The following is an 18,105-nucleotide window of genomic DNA, read 5'->3' on the forward strand; positions in this document are numbered from 1 at the left end:
CTTGTTAAAGCCATTAACAACTAAAAGTGGTCCGAAAAGCTTAGCGTCTTAGCCTGATATACATTTCATGTTCCTAATGTAATTATGTGAGTGTATTCAGCAGAAATAGTTTAATTAATAGGGTAATTCTGACAACAATAAACAGCTGAACATTGGGAATATTCAGGACCTGTGGGCTCAAATCAGGATTATAAGGCAATACAAGTTGGAAAAAAAAGCTGTCATCTTTATTTAGCAGGTTTCCACAACACTGAATAGCCTTTCATCAGTTTGTATCTTTTTAGAATGCAACTGTTAAGTCAAACCAATTGATGAAAACTGCTTCCCTTTCCAAGATCAGGTTCACCTTCACTAGGCTCTAGAGCCCTTTCACACGTCCACATGAGCGGCATCTTCAGCATTACAAAACGGAGGTACAGAGTAATGTTAAACAGCTGAAACCAGACCTGGGCTCAATAAACAGTTGTAAATTAATCCTTAACCTTTTGTTTTAACCTACACAGATGATTGAGGTTACCGCTAAGTTGTGAATCGCACAAACATACAGTATGCTGCTGTGGTGACTCCCCAACACAGTCCACTGTTTGTCCGCATTTTCCAGGCACTCTGTCCAAAGTGATTCCAATGAAGGCTTAAAAACAAGAAACAGAAAGTATCCTCCAACATCATTTTGCCCAGGTCCGTCTGAAACCATGACGATGAGGAAGTAAGAACAGAAACAATGGCTCAGGGTTGTTGTACGGCTGTGCTCTGAGCACTGTGGTTTAGTGGTATGTTGTGGGCACCATGACGCTCACAGGCTGAGCAGTGTTTAAACTAAATTAGATGGTCCTCTTGCGGATACATCACTAAGACAGCAGGAACCTGGTTACACACCAGCATCTCAATCTCCAAAGACAACACACAGAACACCCATCTGCTCTGAACAAGTGACTGTTGTAGTCCCCGACTAGATTTTAATATATCAAAACAGTATTTTTTTTTCAATAATCTGGGTCTTGGCAAAAAACGTTTGAACCACATCTCTTCATCGGTGGATGGAGTTTGCTCGGTTGTCATGGAGCTGGCTCTGGCGTAATAACCAAAGAAAATAACGTTGAGGTGGTTGTATAAGGGAAGAGATGGTCTGTTGTGTCCAATGTGAATGTCCTACTTGATCTTTCTCCAGCCGTTCAGTGACTCCTGGTCCATGAACTTTGACCTCTTCCCAGTGGATAGTGTTCGCACATTCAGTCTCTTGATGTTCCTCGACATTAAACCGAAACAGATCAAGGAGGACGTTCACACTCTACACCAAAAGACCATCTTTGAACTGAAACGGAGGTTACCATCTCCCCCTCCCACGTATGACCACTTGGTATCCCGTGATTAAAGATCCATATGAAGGTCAAGCAGGGTCTGAAATTAGCACCCGCCACCCAACAAATGCGGGTAAATTGTTGGCAGTGGCGGGTAAAATCATCACCGCCACTTTGGCAGGCGGGGATGGGAATAGAGAATCGGCATCTCATGCCTCCGTGACTATCGATTCGTCTGGATTGATGCTTTCCGACCGTTATGCAAACACAATGAAGCAACGCCATATGCTGTGTGTTGTTTCACTTTGTTTGGGACCGGAGAAACTGCTGCTACTAAACCTGCACCCTATTTTTACCCTGATAATGCGACACTAAACAACAAATTGGTGTTGAAATCGCCAGGAGGAGAGTTAGTAACGTTAGCTGTTAGAAGTCGGTGGGCAGCACAGTCCTGCTCGGCTAAACGGAGGTTCAATTGACTTATAGTATGGTGCGTTCAAGCTCTGTTCAGTAAAAATGAATATTGCGCCTGAGGTCAAGTGATGACGCCTGAGCCAGCTTCATTTGCTGATGATGAGATGTGGTTAAAATGCTGCAATAGGAAATCTGAAGAGGGGAGGGAAGGGGGACTGTTACGACAGCTTAACTGGAGTGTGCAAAGTTAACAACGAGGGGTCGAACAAGTGTTACCCAAATTATCTCAACCACTTATTTAGAAGTAAAACAAAAGGTAAATGTTAAAGGACCAGTGTGTAGCAACGTTTGCAGAAGGGTTGGCTGTGTGTATACATGCATGATATACATAATAATATACACAGGCTTCGTCCAAAATTGCATACAACGCACAACATACTTAATATGTGTGCTTTTGTTCAACATACTTTTGTGTGAATTAACAGTTATCTTTTTGGGACGCAGTAATTTACGCTGTCACTTCCTGAGAGACTCGATGTCGGTTGGAGACGTGTAACCATGGTAACCGGTGCCGACCTCATGCGACGGTTTGTGAGAATCAAAGACTGAATTAATTTAATGTATATTACGCCTAGCTAAGTGAAATCTTACGCTTACAGTTAAATTGTCTGTTATGAACGTTGTCATCACTACTACTACTACTGTATGTGCACAATGCAACAAACTGTTAAAAGTGACATTTCACATTTTATTTTTCAAATAAGTGGTGTAAATAATTTGGTTAAACTGTAGATGTGTTTAAAACCTGTTTGGGTGTCTGATGCTCGCCCCTAATGCACTCCACTGACAGTGTCAAAGTATAAAGCCTGTGTGCAAGAACATCACGCAGCCATTACTCGAGTTCTTTACAGGTACAGCCTGTTCAAATGAACAAAAATAGAACTATGAAAAAGATCTGCCTGTTCTGTGGGAGGAGGATTTCACAGTTGATATTCCAATTAATGATAGTGAACAAGAAAAGTGCTATTAAACACTCTTTGTTTTCCATAGACAGTGGTTACACCTGTTTTCATTCACATTGACTGTGACAGATCCGAATAGAAATCTCATCACAGTGATGTGTCCACACAGTACCGTCTACCCAAAGAGTCACAGAAGACAATCAGTATCAATGCAATTCAGCACACAGGTATGTAGGTTCGGGATATGTTTAGACTGGAAGCAGGCGGACACAGTTAGCCTAGCCTTGCTACATATGTTGAACTAAAAGAGACAATGCGACGGCTATGGAGAAGGTTTGTTCAACAGAGCTAGGTTAATGGTTTTCTGCCTTCCTCCAGGCTTTGAGCAACGCTCAGCTGGATGCAATCGAGATTACATTTACTCACTTGATGCCAGATAAGATAGTGAACAAGCACATTCAAGGACCAGTGTGTAGAATTTAGGGTGCTCTATTTGCAGTAATGGGATATATTATTCACAACTATTAGTGTATAATCACCTGAAACTTAGGGTGCTTTCACATTAGGGACCCGGGCCCGAATCAGAGTACACTTGTCCCCAAAGTCAAGTTCGTTTGATCAGCGTGAACGCTCCGAACACACCTGAACCGTACTCCAGACCACCTTTTCAAGTGGACCCGAGTACGGTTCAGGTGTGAAAGCCAACCGTACCAAAATACGGAAGTGGACTGCTAGTAAATGTGAGTAACGTTTACAACATAAACAAAGACACCTGGATTATGACGCAAGTGTACTCGGGTACGGAACAACTTCACTGATTTGAAAGCTGAGCTAGATGGCACTAAATCCTACACACTGCTCCTGTAAATGTTGTTTTCCCATCCCTCATGAGCACATGTCAGAGAGAGATCAGATCAAACCACAGATTTACACTGGTAGGAACGTATCAGGAGCTTCTCTGAGGCTCAGTAGCTTCAGGATTGACTGACCCTGGGTTTGCAGCTTTGACATAACAATCAGTTTGTTCAGATTGTGCTTAGACTACTATCCTCACTTGCCCAGCGTCCGATCACAGTACCAACCTGCACACACGAAGACCTGACAGGTCATATGTCATGTTGTCAGAAGATGATATGACAGGTGTAACCACAGCCAGAGACTACAGATCACAAGGTACCAAAGCTGCCTTCTTGACTCCACATAGATAGACTGGGGTTCTATTAGACTCTGCAGTGTGAGCTGTCTATTCACACACGACTAAGCCAGAAATAGACGACACAAAGTGCTCAGGGGGGGTTTCACCTCTCAACTGAATAGATCGGTTGGCACAAGAAGAGCCTGTATCTGAGAGCATCATCAGTGACCGGTCTACATGTGTACTTCCTCCAAAATACGGTCTATCCAACCGCGCTGATATATAAATACTGTTTTTATTTAGAATCGTCAACACAGGAAGACATGGAAATAAAATGCTTCAAACAATCATGGCAACCTGTGGCCAAAAAACAAACATTCTGAAAATGTCTAAGTGCACTTACACAGCTCTGACAAGATTTTAGTCTAACCTGCGGTGGTGCCCCTTCCTCCCTCCACCCCCACCCCCCCCCCGAGGAAACAAAAACAGCTATTTCATAATGTGCCATTTTGGACCAAATGACTTTCTAAAGGCTTACCTTGATCAAACACGGACTTGGTAGAAACAATAGCTGATGGCTGTGAGTGGAATGGTCAGCGGGAGCTCTTTCTCTGTGGCGAATACAAGATTTTGTAGTTGCGACTACTCTAAAACTAGATTTTCTCTGTCTGTGTCTACTTTTACACATTTTTTGTTCAATAAATGGGGTTTATATTGACTTATTATTGTCCCGAATGTACATAGTTTAATATTAACCCTCCCCCTTTCCCCAAGTAGGGAAGCTATCACAACAGGCAGGCATGAAAAATAACCCATTTTAACCTTAAAATAAATAATAAGGAAAATGATCCTCTCTGTACAAAAAAAGACGGGGATGCTGCTGCACATTCACATAATGTGGATGTGTGAGAGGGGAGGGGAGGGGGGGGTTTGATCAGGAGGTCTCTGTGCTTACACTGACTGATGTGGGATGATGCAGGCACAGTAGAAGAACTACTGGAGCGCTCTATTGGAACCATTTCTCCTCTTTCATGACTTGACTCAAAACATACTCTGGTCTGTCTTTTGTCACCTTTTAGATTGTGTCTGATAAAGGAAGGGCAGGGCAGGGTTTGATGGGCTTTCTGAGAAGGAGTCCGTTTTGCTGTGTGTTTGGAGACGGGCCTCAGAGCATGCCAAACCCTTTGGCATAAGTGATGGCTTTCAGCAGTCTCTCCTTCAGCTTCTCCCTGTTGTTGTACTCAGGCAGCAGCAGCACATTAAAGCAAGTGTGAGACGTCGGTAACCTGCCGAGAGAAAACAACACACTTTTTTTCAGTTTCCCTCTGACTGACACACACCAGCATCAGACAGAAAGCCTTTAAGAAACATGGATGGACAAATGACTTCTGAATTGTCATAATGGTCTGTATCAAGCTTGGACCTCGCCACTTCTTGGAGTCTACAGCAGCGTGGTGTCGGAGGCAAAGCTCCGCTATCGGGGTCGCGGAGCTCTCCGCCTCCCGCCGGAGCTCCGACTGCAGGTCGAAGGCGGCAGCGAAGCCGGATCTAACGGCCGGACCACACAGGGAATGTCAGGAGCGCATGGCGGCTGCAGAACCTGTTGTTTTTTTATTTCGGCATCCGTGTTAACAGGTTAGAGCAGCCACACAGCCCGCATGAGCGGCTCGGCTCGGCTCGTCTCAGCTGCGTCTCTTTAAGAGATTCGAGGTTTCGCCTATTTTGACCGCGAGCGGTTCACAGCAACAACAGACAGTGAAAGTGATCTTTTGACAGTATGTTGACATCATACCAGCAACATTACTACAGTTTCAATGTCTGTATCTGTAGAATATGCCACGCCGCACGTGTGAGACACGCAGTAGTTCAGCGCAGCAGCCTAACGTGCCCTGTCTGTCCCGGCCGTAATGGTACATGTCCACAGCCTCTATCCTTTCCACGCTTCCCATTCATTGTCTATGAATCAATCAATCACTCTAAGTAACAGAAAGTCGAAAATCTTCAGTTAACAAATTTAATAAAAAACTGTCAAACCAGGTGTCTATTAAAATAAGTGAGTACTTTACACAAACTGTGCATAAACATTACATGAGTAATGTAATGGGAAGTGCATAATGGATGGAGGTGGCTCACCTGTCGGTGTCAGGGCCGTTCTTGGCAATGATCATCTTCAGCTTGCCCAGCCCACCCACGGGTGCTCTGTCAGTGCCGGTGGTGAACTGCAGGAAGAGGCGCTTCTGCTCCTCACCAAACGAGTGCAACGTCTCCCAAAACTCCCTGCGATGCAAACAAACATCCCCGACAGTCAGAGAGAGGGCAGTGTCAACGTTTCAAAATAGAAAGGATCCAATGGAATTAATACCGATGCTCTTATCCAACAACATTCACAGTGACATTAGGGCTGCCCCCTGAAATCTTCGTATTGAACAGCCAAATCTGAGGTGAATCAAAAACTTCTGATTCGAGTACTAAATGACATACAGTACAGTTACAGTTATGGGTAGGGTCTTGCACATTGGGTATGCATTCGAACCATATTCATAATTTGTGGGCACATACTGTACCCTACAAACACAAATACTTCCTTACTTGATGATTCGAGAATCTCTGTTGTACCCTCCATCGTATTCTGTTGTTTCTTCAAGTGCTAGAAAGTCCAGGTTCTGCAGTATGTGACAAACACATGGATGGAAAATAAGCATTTAAGCGAATTTAAACAACTTACTAACAATGAAACACTCAATTGTCTGGTGTCTCACCCTGCTTCCACAGATCAGGAGCTCGATTTCCTCGGGTCTGAACAGGTATTTAAGCGGAGACTCGTTGGTGACCATGTGGAAGCCTCTCCTGAAAGCTTTGAACTGCTTCTCCACACTTTTGTTCAGCATGTACTCCGCATACTGAGCCACAAACTCCTGCACAGACACATCAACAGGGAAAGTTACTGGTTAATGTCCAAATCCTGATGGGCACTTCAGCCTTTCAAGGGAACATTTAGCCTAGTGGTATGTAGCCTTGAAGATAGCTTTGTTTTCATTTGCCACAGTTTGTAGGTGAACTGCACTGAAGAATCCAACAGCAACACACCTTATCAGAAACAAATATCCCTGTGGAGAATCTGCAGATCTCACAGGAATCATTAGCTAAATAAAAATACTGAAAACTCTCCACTCTGAGGTGGTAGTTACTGTAATTGGATGTTATCTGTCAGAAATTGCAAGTGGCAAGAAACGAGAGGGAAACGCTGCATCTTGTATTGCAAAACTTCAGAGGAGGAACTACTTAAATAGACAGCACTCTTTTTTACTGAAAGAAACGGAGCCAAATGGACAAATACGCCAGGTCACTTTGGGCTATGTTAAATTCTAATGGCCATTTTTTTTTACTATTTTCAGCTGTTTTATTGACCAAACGATAATAAAGAATATTAGGGCTGTCAAAGTTAACGCGACAATAATGCAAATTCGTTTTAACGGCACTAATTTCTTTATCGCAACTTGCAAATTTTAATTAACCTCTTAAAAATCCGACAGGACGCCGGAGGTTTCCTTTCGGAGGTAGTAGAGGGCTCAGTTTTAAAGCTAGAGATACTGGCATTGTCTCAAAGGAAGCTAAATAATGCTCCAAATTTATGCTAACTGTCATGTCCATTTTCAAAAGGGGTCCCTTGACCTCTGACCTCCAGATATGTGAATGTAAATGGGTTCTATGGGTACCCACGAGTCTCCCCTTTACAGACATGCCCACTTTATGATAATCACATGCAGTTTGGGGCAAGTCATAGTCAAGTCAGCACCCTGACACACTGACAGCTGTTGTTGCCTGTTGGGCTGCAGTTTGCCATGTTATGATTTGAGCATATTGTTTTATGCTAAATGCAGTACCTGTGAGGGTTTCTGGACAATATCTGTCATTGTTTTGTGTTCTTAATTGATTTCCGATAATAAATATATACATACATTTACATAAAGCAGCCTATTTGTCCACTCCCATGTTGATAAGAATATTAAATACTGGACAAATCTCCACCTAAGGTACATTTGAACAGATCAAAAAAAAGTGTGATTAATTCGCGATTAAATATTTGAATCGATTGACAGCCCTAAAGAATATTTTTAAAAACGAATTAGTTGCAGCTACTCCAGTATACATGCTCTAAATGTCCTGGTGGTCCTGGAAAATAACTGCTTTAGTAGGCTGCAGTGAGACAGACTGCAGGTTGAGGCTGCATCCATCATTAATGACTGTCAGAGGGAGTAAGTAAAGCCACAGCCACAGTCTTGCTAATGGCCGGCAAAAATAAGACCTATGAATCCTTAGGACTCTAGTCTTAGGAAAAGTTTGGCTCACCTTTCTGTTTTCATTTGTGACTGGAATCTTGTCCCCATTTTCCCTTAAATCATACATGAGTGGGTTCCCAAACAGGTCCGTCTGGGAGATCTGGAAAGTGATCATCATGTCCTCCTCCACGCTGCCCTCGTACTCCAGCAGCTCCTTCAGACTCTGGTATAGAACCTTTTCCAACACAGTTCAGCACAGTCACATATCATATTCAGCATTGCTCATCAAGTGAACATCCAGCACCAAAATCTGGCAGTGTTGAAAGTGTGTGGATTTGCTCCACAGCTACAGAAATTATCCAGTTAAAGAGCAATCAGAGCATTTGATGAGCTAGTCCTTACCGGGTTGGCGTCAGCCAAGTCCCTGAAAGTTCCTTTCTTGCCCATCAGCTTCCTGTAGACCACCATAGGAAAGTGGACGTCCAGAATACAGTTGTTATAGATGGCCAGACCGAGAACGATGCCGATCAGAGTGTACTGGCCCTCGTTTTCCAATGATGACGGGTTGAACCAAAACATTTTGGTGCGCTCATCATATGTGAACATGCCTGCAGGAGGAATAGAGGACATGAAAAAAGTGTTAATTAATATATATATATATATATATATATATATATATAGGGCTATCCACATGAAGCACACTGGCACCGCTTCCTCCGCTGCCATTCGGTGTGATTAACCCTTTGCCTGACAGTGCTATCAGCAGCCAATCAGGAGCGACGCTCTACATAGCATTAGGTTTTATTACTGAACTATGACCACTGTGACACTTTTTATGTCTCTGACAGTGTGGAGATCTGACATATTCACATCATGATGCGAGGTAACCTCAGACTCAGTGCTTGCGTTTGACTTCCTCGCTGTACGTCATTTTGACGACAAGCGTGCAGGAAACCAGAGAGAAGACTTTGCATGTTCAGCTCTCAGTACTTCTGTGGCTTCTAACTGAATCTCCTGCTTCCCTGTTTGTACTTTCAAATATCTGCTTTATTTGACTGTTTCGCTTTCAGCTGAATAGGAGTCGTGTTAAGTTGCTGCGGACGAAAACCAACATTTCCTGACTTTTACACACACCCTCAAGCAGGTAGCTCTGTTGTAATGGAGACGTAAATCCCTGCCGTGCTGGGCTGACACGCCAAGTCATAGATGGAAAAACCCTACAAGACACGGGAAATTGGCTTGTGTCTTGAGGAGTTGCAGCATTTATTCACCGACAGCCTGAAGTGTACACACACTGCACTGCTACACTCACAGCTAGTTAGGGCTGACTTCATCTCACCGTCACACATAAGCTCCCTTGCTCTCTGTCTGTCTGTCTCTCTCTCTTGACCACAAACACCGACACTCGCTAACGTTACGCACACAACCTACGCACTATGTTATTCCTTAAAGGAGTTTGCTACTTGTAGAACACATTTTAGTTTAAAAACATCTTAAAAATACATAATTCTTCGATGCTTTGGCTCGGTGGGTCACCTGAGTTGACCAGTGGCGCAGCTGCATCGGCATCTGTGACCCGAATGGTCACAAGGCCTCCTCCAGTCTGGCAAAATATTACAGGACTCTAGATTCCTGTTTGAGGATTCTTTTATGCTCGCTCTGTGCCCTCGTGTCACATGCATATTTGAGACTAATTAAACCCCATACGCACGTACATGTACATAGCCGAGGACAACTTTACTAAACGATCCATTTAGGTGATGTAAACGATCCATTGAGGTGTTACTGGGCTCCACAAATGAAGTGGTCTACAACGGATTATTACAAAAAGCAGAGAGAGGAGGAGGCTGGTGGGGAGGGAGAGACAACAAAGACTCACTCGGGCAGCGACTGAGCCAGTGTTATTGATTAATACCAGTGAAGAAAGTACTGGATCTTTTACTTAAGTAAAAGTACTAATACCACGATTAAAAAACACGTACATGCATTCAAAATCTTAAAAATCTTAGAAATAAATGATACATTAAATTAAATTTCAAATAGGGATGAAATGTCCTGAAAATGCTTTCATTGCTGCAATGCTGAAACTGCCACTGCTCGACTTGCAAACATGAGCAAATCCACTACAATGCATTTATGTACCACTCGAACTGAAAATGAAAGTGGTGAACTATATTACCCTAACTGTCCCTTTGTAAACTTCCATTCCAGTTTGAGAGTTACTTCCTGTTCACCTTTGACACTCTAGTTTTGCGCACACACACAGTTTTACAGAGCAATATAATAATTGTGCAGGACATTTCAGGTGTAACCAGCTTCGTGTTCACTTCTCAATAAGGGGCTTAGATCTCTTGATTAAACTAGCCTTGCAATGCCACATAGAATCTGTTGAATATCTGTCGCATATCTCAGCACTTCAGTTAGTTAGTAAAACAGTATCACAACACAAACACAAACCTGTGAAAATAAAAAAAACTGCTGAATCACTATAGCCCACAAGAAGGCTTGGTGCAGAGCCTGTGTTACAGTGTTCGGGCACACACCGATTACATTACTTTTTTTGTTTTGTCGACAGTACAACTATAAACTGAAAGTGTCTGCTCCGGCTCCTTACGGCAGCAGCAACAAAGCTGCAGCACAGTAAGGAGAGTTGACCGACAAGACCATGGCAGAGGATTTAGCGTCAAAACAAAAAGCAGAAGCGCCTATTTGGCAATATCTTGGACACACAAACCGTAAACTGAAGTTTTGACACAGCTTTTCTAAGTTTTTGCATTTGCCCAGCTCTGCTTGTCTTTTTGTAACGCAATGGAGAATGGTTAAAGCTCTATGCGTAATCCTGTGCACACAGCTTAGAGGGCAGCTCATTTCAGTTAATGCAGCAAAAATGCATTACAAAAAGTAAAATTAAAGTTTTAAAAAGGACCTTGAAAAGTTACTATTCCTAAAAAGTAAAAAAAACTTTTTTACTCATTTGCGTTACTTGTAACGAGTTACTACCCACCCCTGGATTCCTACTCATGCTATTATTTTTGCAATATAGATGCTAGTTGTTGTGCGTCTTCTTACCAATATCTGGGTTGAAGATCTCCTCCACCACCAGCTGGAAGAATTCTTTGGAAACACCTCCTTCATCAACACCTTGCTCTCCTTCAAACTCAACATACAGCTGCTTCTTCAAGTCTGCAGGATTCTCCATCGCTATCATTTCCAGCTGCAGAGACACAAGAGAAAGATATCAGTGCAATGTGTTCCAGAACAAATGTATTAAAAATAGGAGCACCTATAATAATTGCATGTATTGAACCGGCGCACACGTACCCTGACCAGAGCGTCGTCGATGATGTGGTCTCGCCGCACTTTGAGCCTCAGGTAGGGATTGAGCTGTTGACCCTGCACCAAACTGTAGAGCACAGTAATACGCCGCTCGCTGTACATGCGGATGCGGTTGTCGTAGTACAGACCCAGGTTCTTGGTGACAGCATTCAGGATGAAGGGGCAGGTCATAAAGGAGAACTTGTTTTCAGTTTCAACCTTAAAGAAAGTGTAGTCCTTGTCCATCTCCAGTACCTCGTTTAGAGGCTCATTGACAAACTCCTCAAAGGCAATGAGCGGCCGTCGGCAGTCGTTGGTGCGGATCCCCAACTCCGTCTCCACCGGGTCCACCCGAGGGCCCTTCTTGTTCCGCCGTTCCTCGCCCAGCAGCTCCTGCAGGGTGAGCTCGCTCGACTCTGGGATGGGCTCCTCGTCCTCTTCCTCGTTGTGCTCCATGTCGAGGTCGCCACCCAGCACGTTTGCATAGTAGACGATCTTCAAACACTTGGTGGACGCCACCACTGCGTCATCATCGTTGACCAGGTTGCGGCTGTTGAACTCGTTACTGATCACCTTGTAGGTTATGAGCTGTTGGAAGGTCTCCACCATGCGCCGAATCTGCTCTGCGCTGTAGTGCGACCACAAGCGTGCCAGCTTTGCCTGAGCTGGCAGTGGGAGTTTGCTCATGGCCTTGCAGAACTGTGGGAGGGCGATCTCCAGGTACTCTGGGCTGTGGAGGTTGCTGTTTTCCATCACTATAACAAACAGGTTCAGGTAATTTGGGTCTCGTGAATACACATTGTGGTACGTCAGATCGCACTCTACGTTGGGCGAGAGGTAGACCAGCGCATTCAGGAAGGCGGCTTCTATCTTCTCATTGGACAGCAGGCGCTCGTAGACCCGCCGCACGGCGTCAATGTCCACCGACACCTCATCAGGGGCCAGCTTTTGGACATCATTTTCCCCCGAGGATCCCTCTCCTAGCCTTGATGATGAAGAGGAGGCGGGGGAGTCCTCCTCCATAGCTGTAGCAGAACAGGCGGCGGCCTCCTTCTCATCCTCATCCTTGTCCTCATCCTTACCTTGGAGGGACTTGAGCTCCTCCTTAGTGTGAGGTTTGGACCTCCGGAAGCTCTGCACCAGGCCCTCAGCGCTGGAGAACACCCTACCTATTACTCTGATCAGAGGCGAGTAATCTTCCTTCCCTCCACAGATGTCCAAGATCTCATACACCTTCTCCTCCGTCAGGTAATTTACATCTACATACAGAATCAAAAATCACATGATTAAATGAAAGGAAAATAAAATTGATTAAACAGTCATAAACTGTATGAATGTAACAGCATATTCTGCTCATTTCATCCATCAACAGTGTGTAAATCCTGAATGTCTGGCATCTACTCACCTTTGAAATTGTCCCGTACAGAGTGGACATCTTTATGGTTCAACTTCCTGTTGCTGCAGGCTGAGTTGCTGTGAGCGCTGCTCTCCAGGTAGCCTGAGGCAGTGACTTTCTTTGAGGGGTGGGGGTCACATAGCTTAGCGTTGACCTTGTAGAGCTCCAAGGCTTTGACCGCCGCTGCGTTGTTATCCATGCGGTTGAAGCCGACCGAGGAGGCACACCATGAGTTGGAGCAGGACTCATTCCCACAGCCCTCTGTTAACTGGTGGTAATAGCGCTCTATTAGATGTTTGGCAGCTGCTCGCTTCCTGCGTTGAAAGGTAAGACACAAGAGATTATAAATACTGCGTGAATCCGCTTTTTATCATCATCATTATCATTAACAGCAGTTAGTACAAAATGGAATGGATGGTATAGAGAATGATTCCCATGTTTACAATTTAGGAATTATTTTTCTGTTTTCATTTAATCTGACAAGTTGTCCTTCAACGGGGACGATCTAAAATCGATTTGCAAGGTAAATAATCTATTGTATCTTGCACCTTGTATTTAAGCACGACAAACATTATATGGATGTATTTTTTATCACTCTTGATAGTAAAGAAATGTTAAACGCACTCCGGTTCATTCTCCCTGTGTATAACGTAATCAACATGTGCCAGCCGAGCCAATCTCAGAAAGACGACAACAAAACGAAGGATGGCTGATGGTGAGGAAGAGCCAGACAAGCCAGAGATTTTCAAGCTGCGTTTGAGGTCCAGCATGTGGAAACATTTTGTAAAAAGGGAGATGTCCTTGATAAATCGCTTGCTGTTTGCAGAATATGCAAAGGCCAGATAAAATACAACGGCAACACGACCAATCTTTCCACGCACCTACTGAGACGCAATGCACTTTATTTTTTGTTAAATATTATTGCTATACCTTTTGCGTTCAAAATGAGAACAGAAGCAGCAGTTAAACCACTGTTCATTTAACTTGAATAGAAGTTTGTTTATTTTTATTTTTTTTATATATTTCACTGCCTTGTATCTTGAGAACTAAAGCAGCAGGTCCTGAAGTTGCATTTTGTATTATTTTCAAATAAAAGGTGTATATATTTGCCATTAATCGTTTACTTGTTTATATTCATAATTAGTTTATCCCTGATTCCTTTACAAGAAAAACTTTGAGGTATCCTGACCTGCACTCTCCAGTATCCAGCTATTTGTTTCACAGTCACACTGATATACTGTATAGATTTCAAATCACTGAATCGTATCGTATCGCTCTAGTTGAGCCAAATATCGTCCTTGAATCGTATCGGAACCATAGAAAGTGATACGTATTGTTACACCCCTAATACTTAATGCTCAGCTCTGCAACAGGATCAACTTGGGAGAACAATATCTTTGATATCAGCATGCTAGTGTCACTTTTTTAATGCTATCACTGTGGTTCTGGCTCACCTTGTACATATAACCATGTTAACAACACAATAACAACATAGTCAAAGGAGCTTTGACAGCAAGAAAAGAAAACAAGAAGTGAGAACAGGCAAAAAACAGTAGTGGTCTGAGCTGCTGGTGTGGAAGTGCAGTCTTAAACACATGCTCACAGACACATCGACAGTATCTATTTTCTTTTAAAAAGAAAAACTGGAAGTCAAAATCTTCGTTCCATGGACATTTTGCAATTTGTTGTTCCCAAAGTACGGACTGAATTGGGAAAGAAAGCTTTTAGGTTTTCGAAACCTACTGCTTGGAATAATTCACAATCTGATCTTCAACTTCAAAACTTAGTTACCTTAAATGAGTTTAACGCTCTGGTGAAATCAGTGCAGTCCAGGTTGTCTGTGTGTGTCAAGTGTTTTGTATGAGCAAGTTGTTAATGTATGTGTTGTCTGTTACTTTCACTATAACTGTCTTGCTGCTATCTTGACCAGGTCTCCCTTTGTAAAAGAGATCTTTGATCTCAATGGGACTAACCAATACAAATATACCAGTATTAAAATGAGTTGGACTTACATTCGGCTTGCTTCTGGGTTTTCTATTTCAGGCTCCTCGTATTCTCTGATAGAAACAGACAATAAGGATCAGAACCACAGCAGAGGTCACACTGTGCTGCATTACAACAACATACCTCTCTGTAGGGGACTCAATATTAGGACAGATTTACATTTACAAATTGCAATTAAAATAGCTAAAAAGCAACATTAGAGTGTTATCTTTAAAATGATTAGGACCACAGTCAGTGTATTGTGCTAAACGTGGAGCCATAGTTCATTTAATAAGCTGCACCAGTGCTGGTGAAGTAGGAGAAATGACAGGGAGCTGCACATCCTGGCGCTGACTTAGCTAGCTGATATAGCACAAACTAGCTGGCCTTATTTGAACTATTTAACTATTATTCATTCTTCCAAAAGTAGTAACAGAACAATTTACACTTTTTAATTAACCAAATGCTTGCTAGGAACTTTCTCTAAGTCTACTGATAAAAACAAGAGAGCAGTAACATCCACAGAGCTAGCAGCAGTAGCTAACTGCTGGTTCTCCTAGCAACCCCCGCATCCCCGGTGTTTCCTGATGGCGTCCCCACCTCTGTGGTCCTCCTGCCGGGCTTCTCTCGGCCTGTGGTGGCGCACACTCACAGTCCTCCTCCTCGTCGGGATTCATACGAGACTTTCTCCTCAGTTGTTTGGTTATTCTGTTGCTCCCTGTGAATCTAGCAAGTACTTCCACGGGTCGGTCACCACTTCAGCAGCAGAGTGTGAACGGACGGAGACTGGTAGTGTTTTATTGGTAACTTCATTCAGGGCCTCGCTACAGCAGGCTCTCTGCGCTGCCGGAGATACACCGCCATCTTCACTTCACCGTCAAACACACGGCCCCACAATGCACCGCGGCTCTAGCTACAAGACCCCGCTGGAGTGGATCACATGCTGCCAGGACCTGGACTGACTCCTCATAGTCATCATGATTACATGCTTGGCAATGGTTAATAATTAGTTTCTGCTCCATCTGTCTATATTTATAGATGTTTTACAAAAACACTATAATCATTGACAAGATTCAAGATTCAAGATTCAAGAGTTTTATTTGCCATTTGCACCTATAAGTACATTGGAATTCTGAGCAGTTTACACCGAGTCAGCTTTAAGAAAAGAAAAAAAGGTAGAAAAGGCACAAGGTAATTATAGTACAAAATAAGTAGCACATTCACCTCAACACAATAAATAAATAAATTATTAAAATATAAAACGCCCTCAGTGTAGTCAATAAATAAACTACCCTCTGCATAGGAACGATACCCCAGAATACAAATATACAGTATATATGCTCCATGACCATATTAAAAGAACTTGTAACTCTCATAAAAACATTTAAAAAAATAAATAATCAATATATTATTTATTTTTTTAAATATCTTTTATGAGAGTTACAAGTTCTTTTAAAGGGACTATTTGTAACTTTCAGAAATGCTTGTTAACAGCGACACCTGTGGCCGTGAAATCAACAAAAGTCAGCGTCGGGCTCGCGCTTGCTCGCTCTAAATATACCTGAACGAGCATCACTCAAAACAGTGAGGCGACACACGTCAGCTAAAACCACAATATCACTCTATATTTCAGCTGCTTGGCAGTAATGTTAGCTGACCAGACGAAGGTCTCTCCATGAATCAATGCCGATCCTAGTGTTGGCTTTTCCTGCCTAAGTGCAGGCTAAAGCAGCGGGGCTCTGCAGCGTGTCTCCCTGCTCTCTCCACCCGCAGCCGGAGAAAGCAAAGGAGACACCGGCACCTGGTCGGTAACGAGAAGACAACGTACTCTCTGAAGAGCTCGGTCACTTCACAAGACACGGGAAACCTCTGTTGGTCTGGAGGAGCTGCAGCAGTTATTTCTGCACAAACGTCCCCTGTGCATTCACTAGATATTCTCAGAGCTAAACTAACTCCTCTGCAGTGTGGAGTGAGCGCGCGTTCACGTCTAGAGGTGGAGCAAGACAACGAAGACGCGCGCTCTGTCTGAGTGAAGGAGAGCAGGCAGCGGAGACGAGGCTCCAGCCACACGCGAGCGCGCATATGCGAACGCGCATGTGTGCCGACCCGCTACATTTATACGCTTAAAAAGTTACAAATAGTCCCTTTAACATGGTCATGGAGCATATTAAACAACAAATTCTTAAAACAGTATATAAATTGTTACATTGTGTGCAACAATAATTAATAAGGTTCATAAATACTTTACTTATAATAATATAAAAAAATTGGACTTATATAGCACCTTTCAGAAACCCAAGGATGCTTTACAAAGGGGGCACACAAAATCATACTAATAAATAACACAGAGGAGAAACTATAGGTAAGTAATCAAAAGAGTGATGTGTAGGAAGAGTCAGCTGAGGTCATAGGCCTTGATGAACAGGTGGTGTTTGAGGTGTTTTTTGAAAGTGTCCAGGGATGAAGCATTTATGATCTCAGGAGGGAGAGAATTCCAGAGGGCTGGGGCCGCGGCGCTGAAGGCTCTGTCGCCGAATGTTCTCAGCCAGGTGTGGGGAGGGTGGAGAGCAGACCAGTGTCAGATGATTGTAGTTTCCGGGATGGAGTGTAGAGGGTGGAGAAGGTCGGTTAGTTACTGGGGGGCATGGAGGGATTTGTATGTGAGAATGAGGAGTTTATAGTTGATGCGGGACTTGATTGGAAGCCAGTGAAGGTGGATGAGTGTAGGGGTGATGTGCTGCCAGGGCCTAGTTATTACTTTTGTAATTAGAATTTAATTATCGTCTCTTATCAGCTATGATACAGTATATAATTATAAACTAATTATTTCATATTACACAAACTACTGATAAAATGACAGAAATGATAGCATTACTAATAATTAGTAAACAATCATTGTTAACAGTAAAATAACTATTAACTAAATGTAATCAACTATGAATTTACCATATATAAATGATGGTTATTATAAAGTGTTCCCCCTGCTGTGTTCTGACTCAGTATGTCCATGTAATGCCATCACTCAATTGGCATTAATTGGCATATATACAGCATATTTGCCCTCTCCCATGTTGAGTATTAAATACTTGACAGATCTCCCTTTGAGGTACATTTTGAACAGATAATAAATGTGCGATTAATCACGATTAAATATTTTAATCGATTGTCAGCCCTAATTTTAACCTGTGCACAATATAAATTATTTTAAAATTTATGGGCGCCTGGGTTAGCTCAGTTGGTAGAGCGGGCGTCCATGTATTAAGGCTTGGTCCTGACCGCGGCGGCCCAGGTTTGAATCCGGCCTGTGGCCTTTTCCGCATCC

General features: G+C 43.2%; 1 protein-coding gene across 1 annotated transcript; it reads right to left on the reverse strand.

The window, feature by feature from the left end:
* Positions 1–201: 201 nt before the first annotated feature.
* Positions 202–15,714, reverse strand: LOC119483777 (ubiquitin-protein ligase E3A-like). Its single transcript, XM_037762247.1, has 11 exons — positions 15,384–15,714; positions 14,813–14,857; positions 12,810–13,114; positions 11,411–12,663; positions 11,159–11,303; positions 8,492–8,697; positions 8,160–8,324; positions 6,569–6,724; positions 6,399–6,472; positions 5,943–6,086; positions 202–5,095 (listed from the first exon to the last, which is right to left on the reverse strand). Exons 1-11 carry the CDS (start codon positions 15,458–15,460, stop codon positions 4,975–4,977), a joined length of 2,691 nt encoding a protein of 896 aa, XP_037618175.1. The 5' UTR covers positions 15,461–15,714; the 3' UTR covers positions 202–4,974.
* Positions 15,715–18,105: the final 2,391 nt, after the last annotated feature.

The sequence above is a fragment of the Sebastes umbrosus genome, chromosome 24 (assembly GCF_015220745.1).
Source record: "Sebastes umbrosus isolate fSebUmb1 chromosome 24, fSebUmb1.pri, whole genome shotgun sequence".
In the NCBI taxonomy this organism is placed as follows: domain Eukaryota; kingdom Metazoa; phylum Chordata; class Actinopteri; order Perciformes; family Sebastidae; genus Sebastes; species Sebastes umbrosus.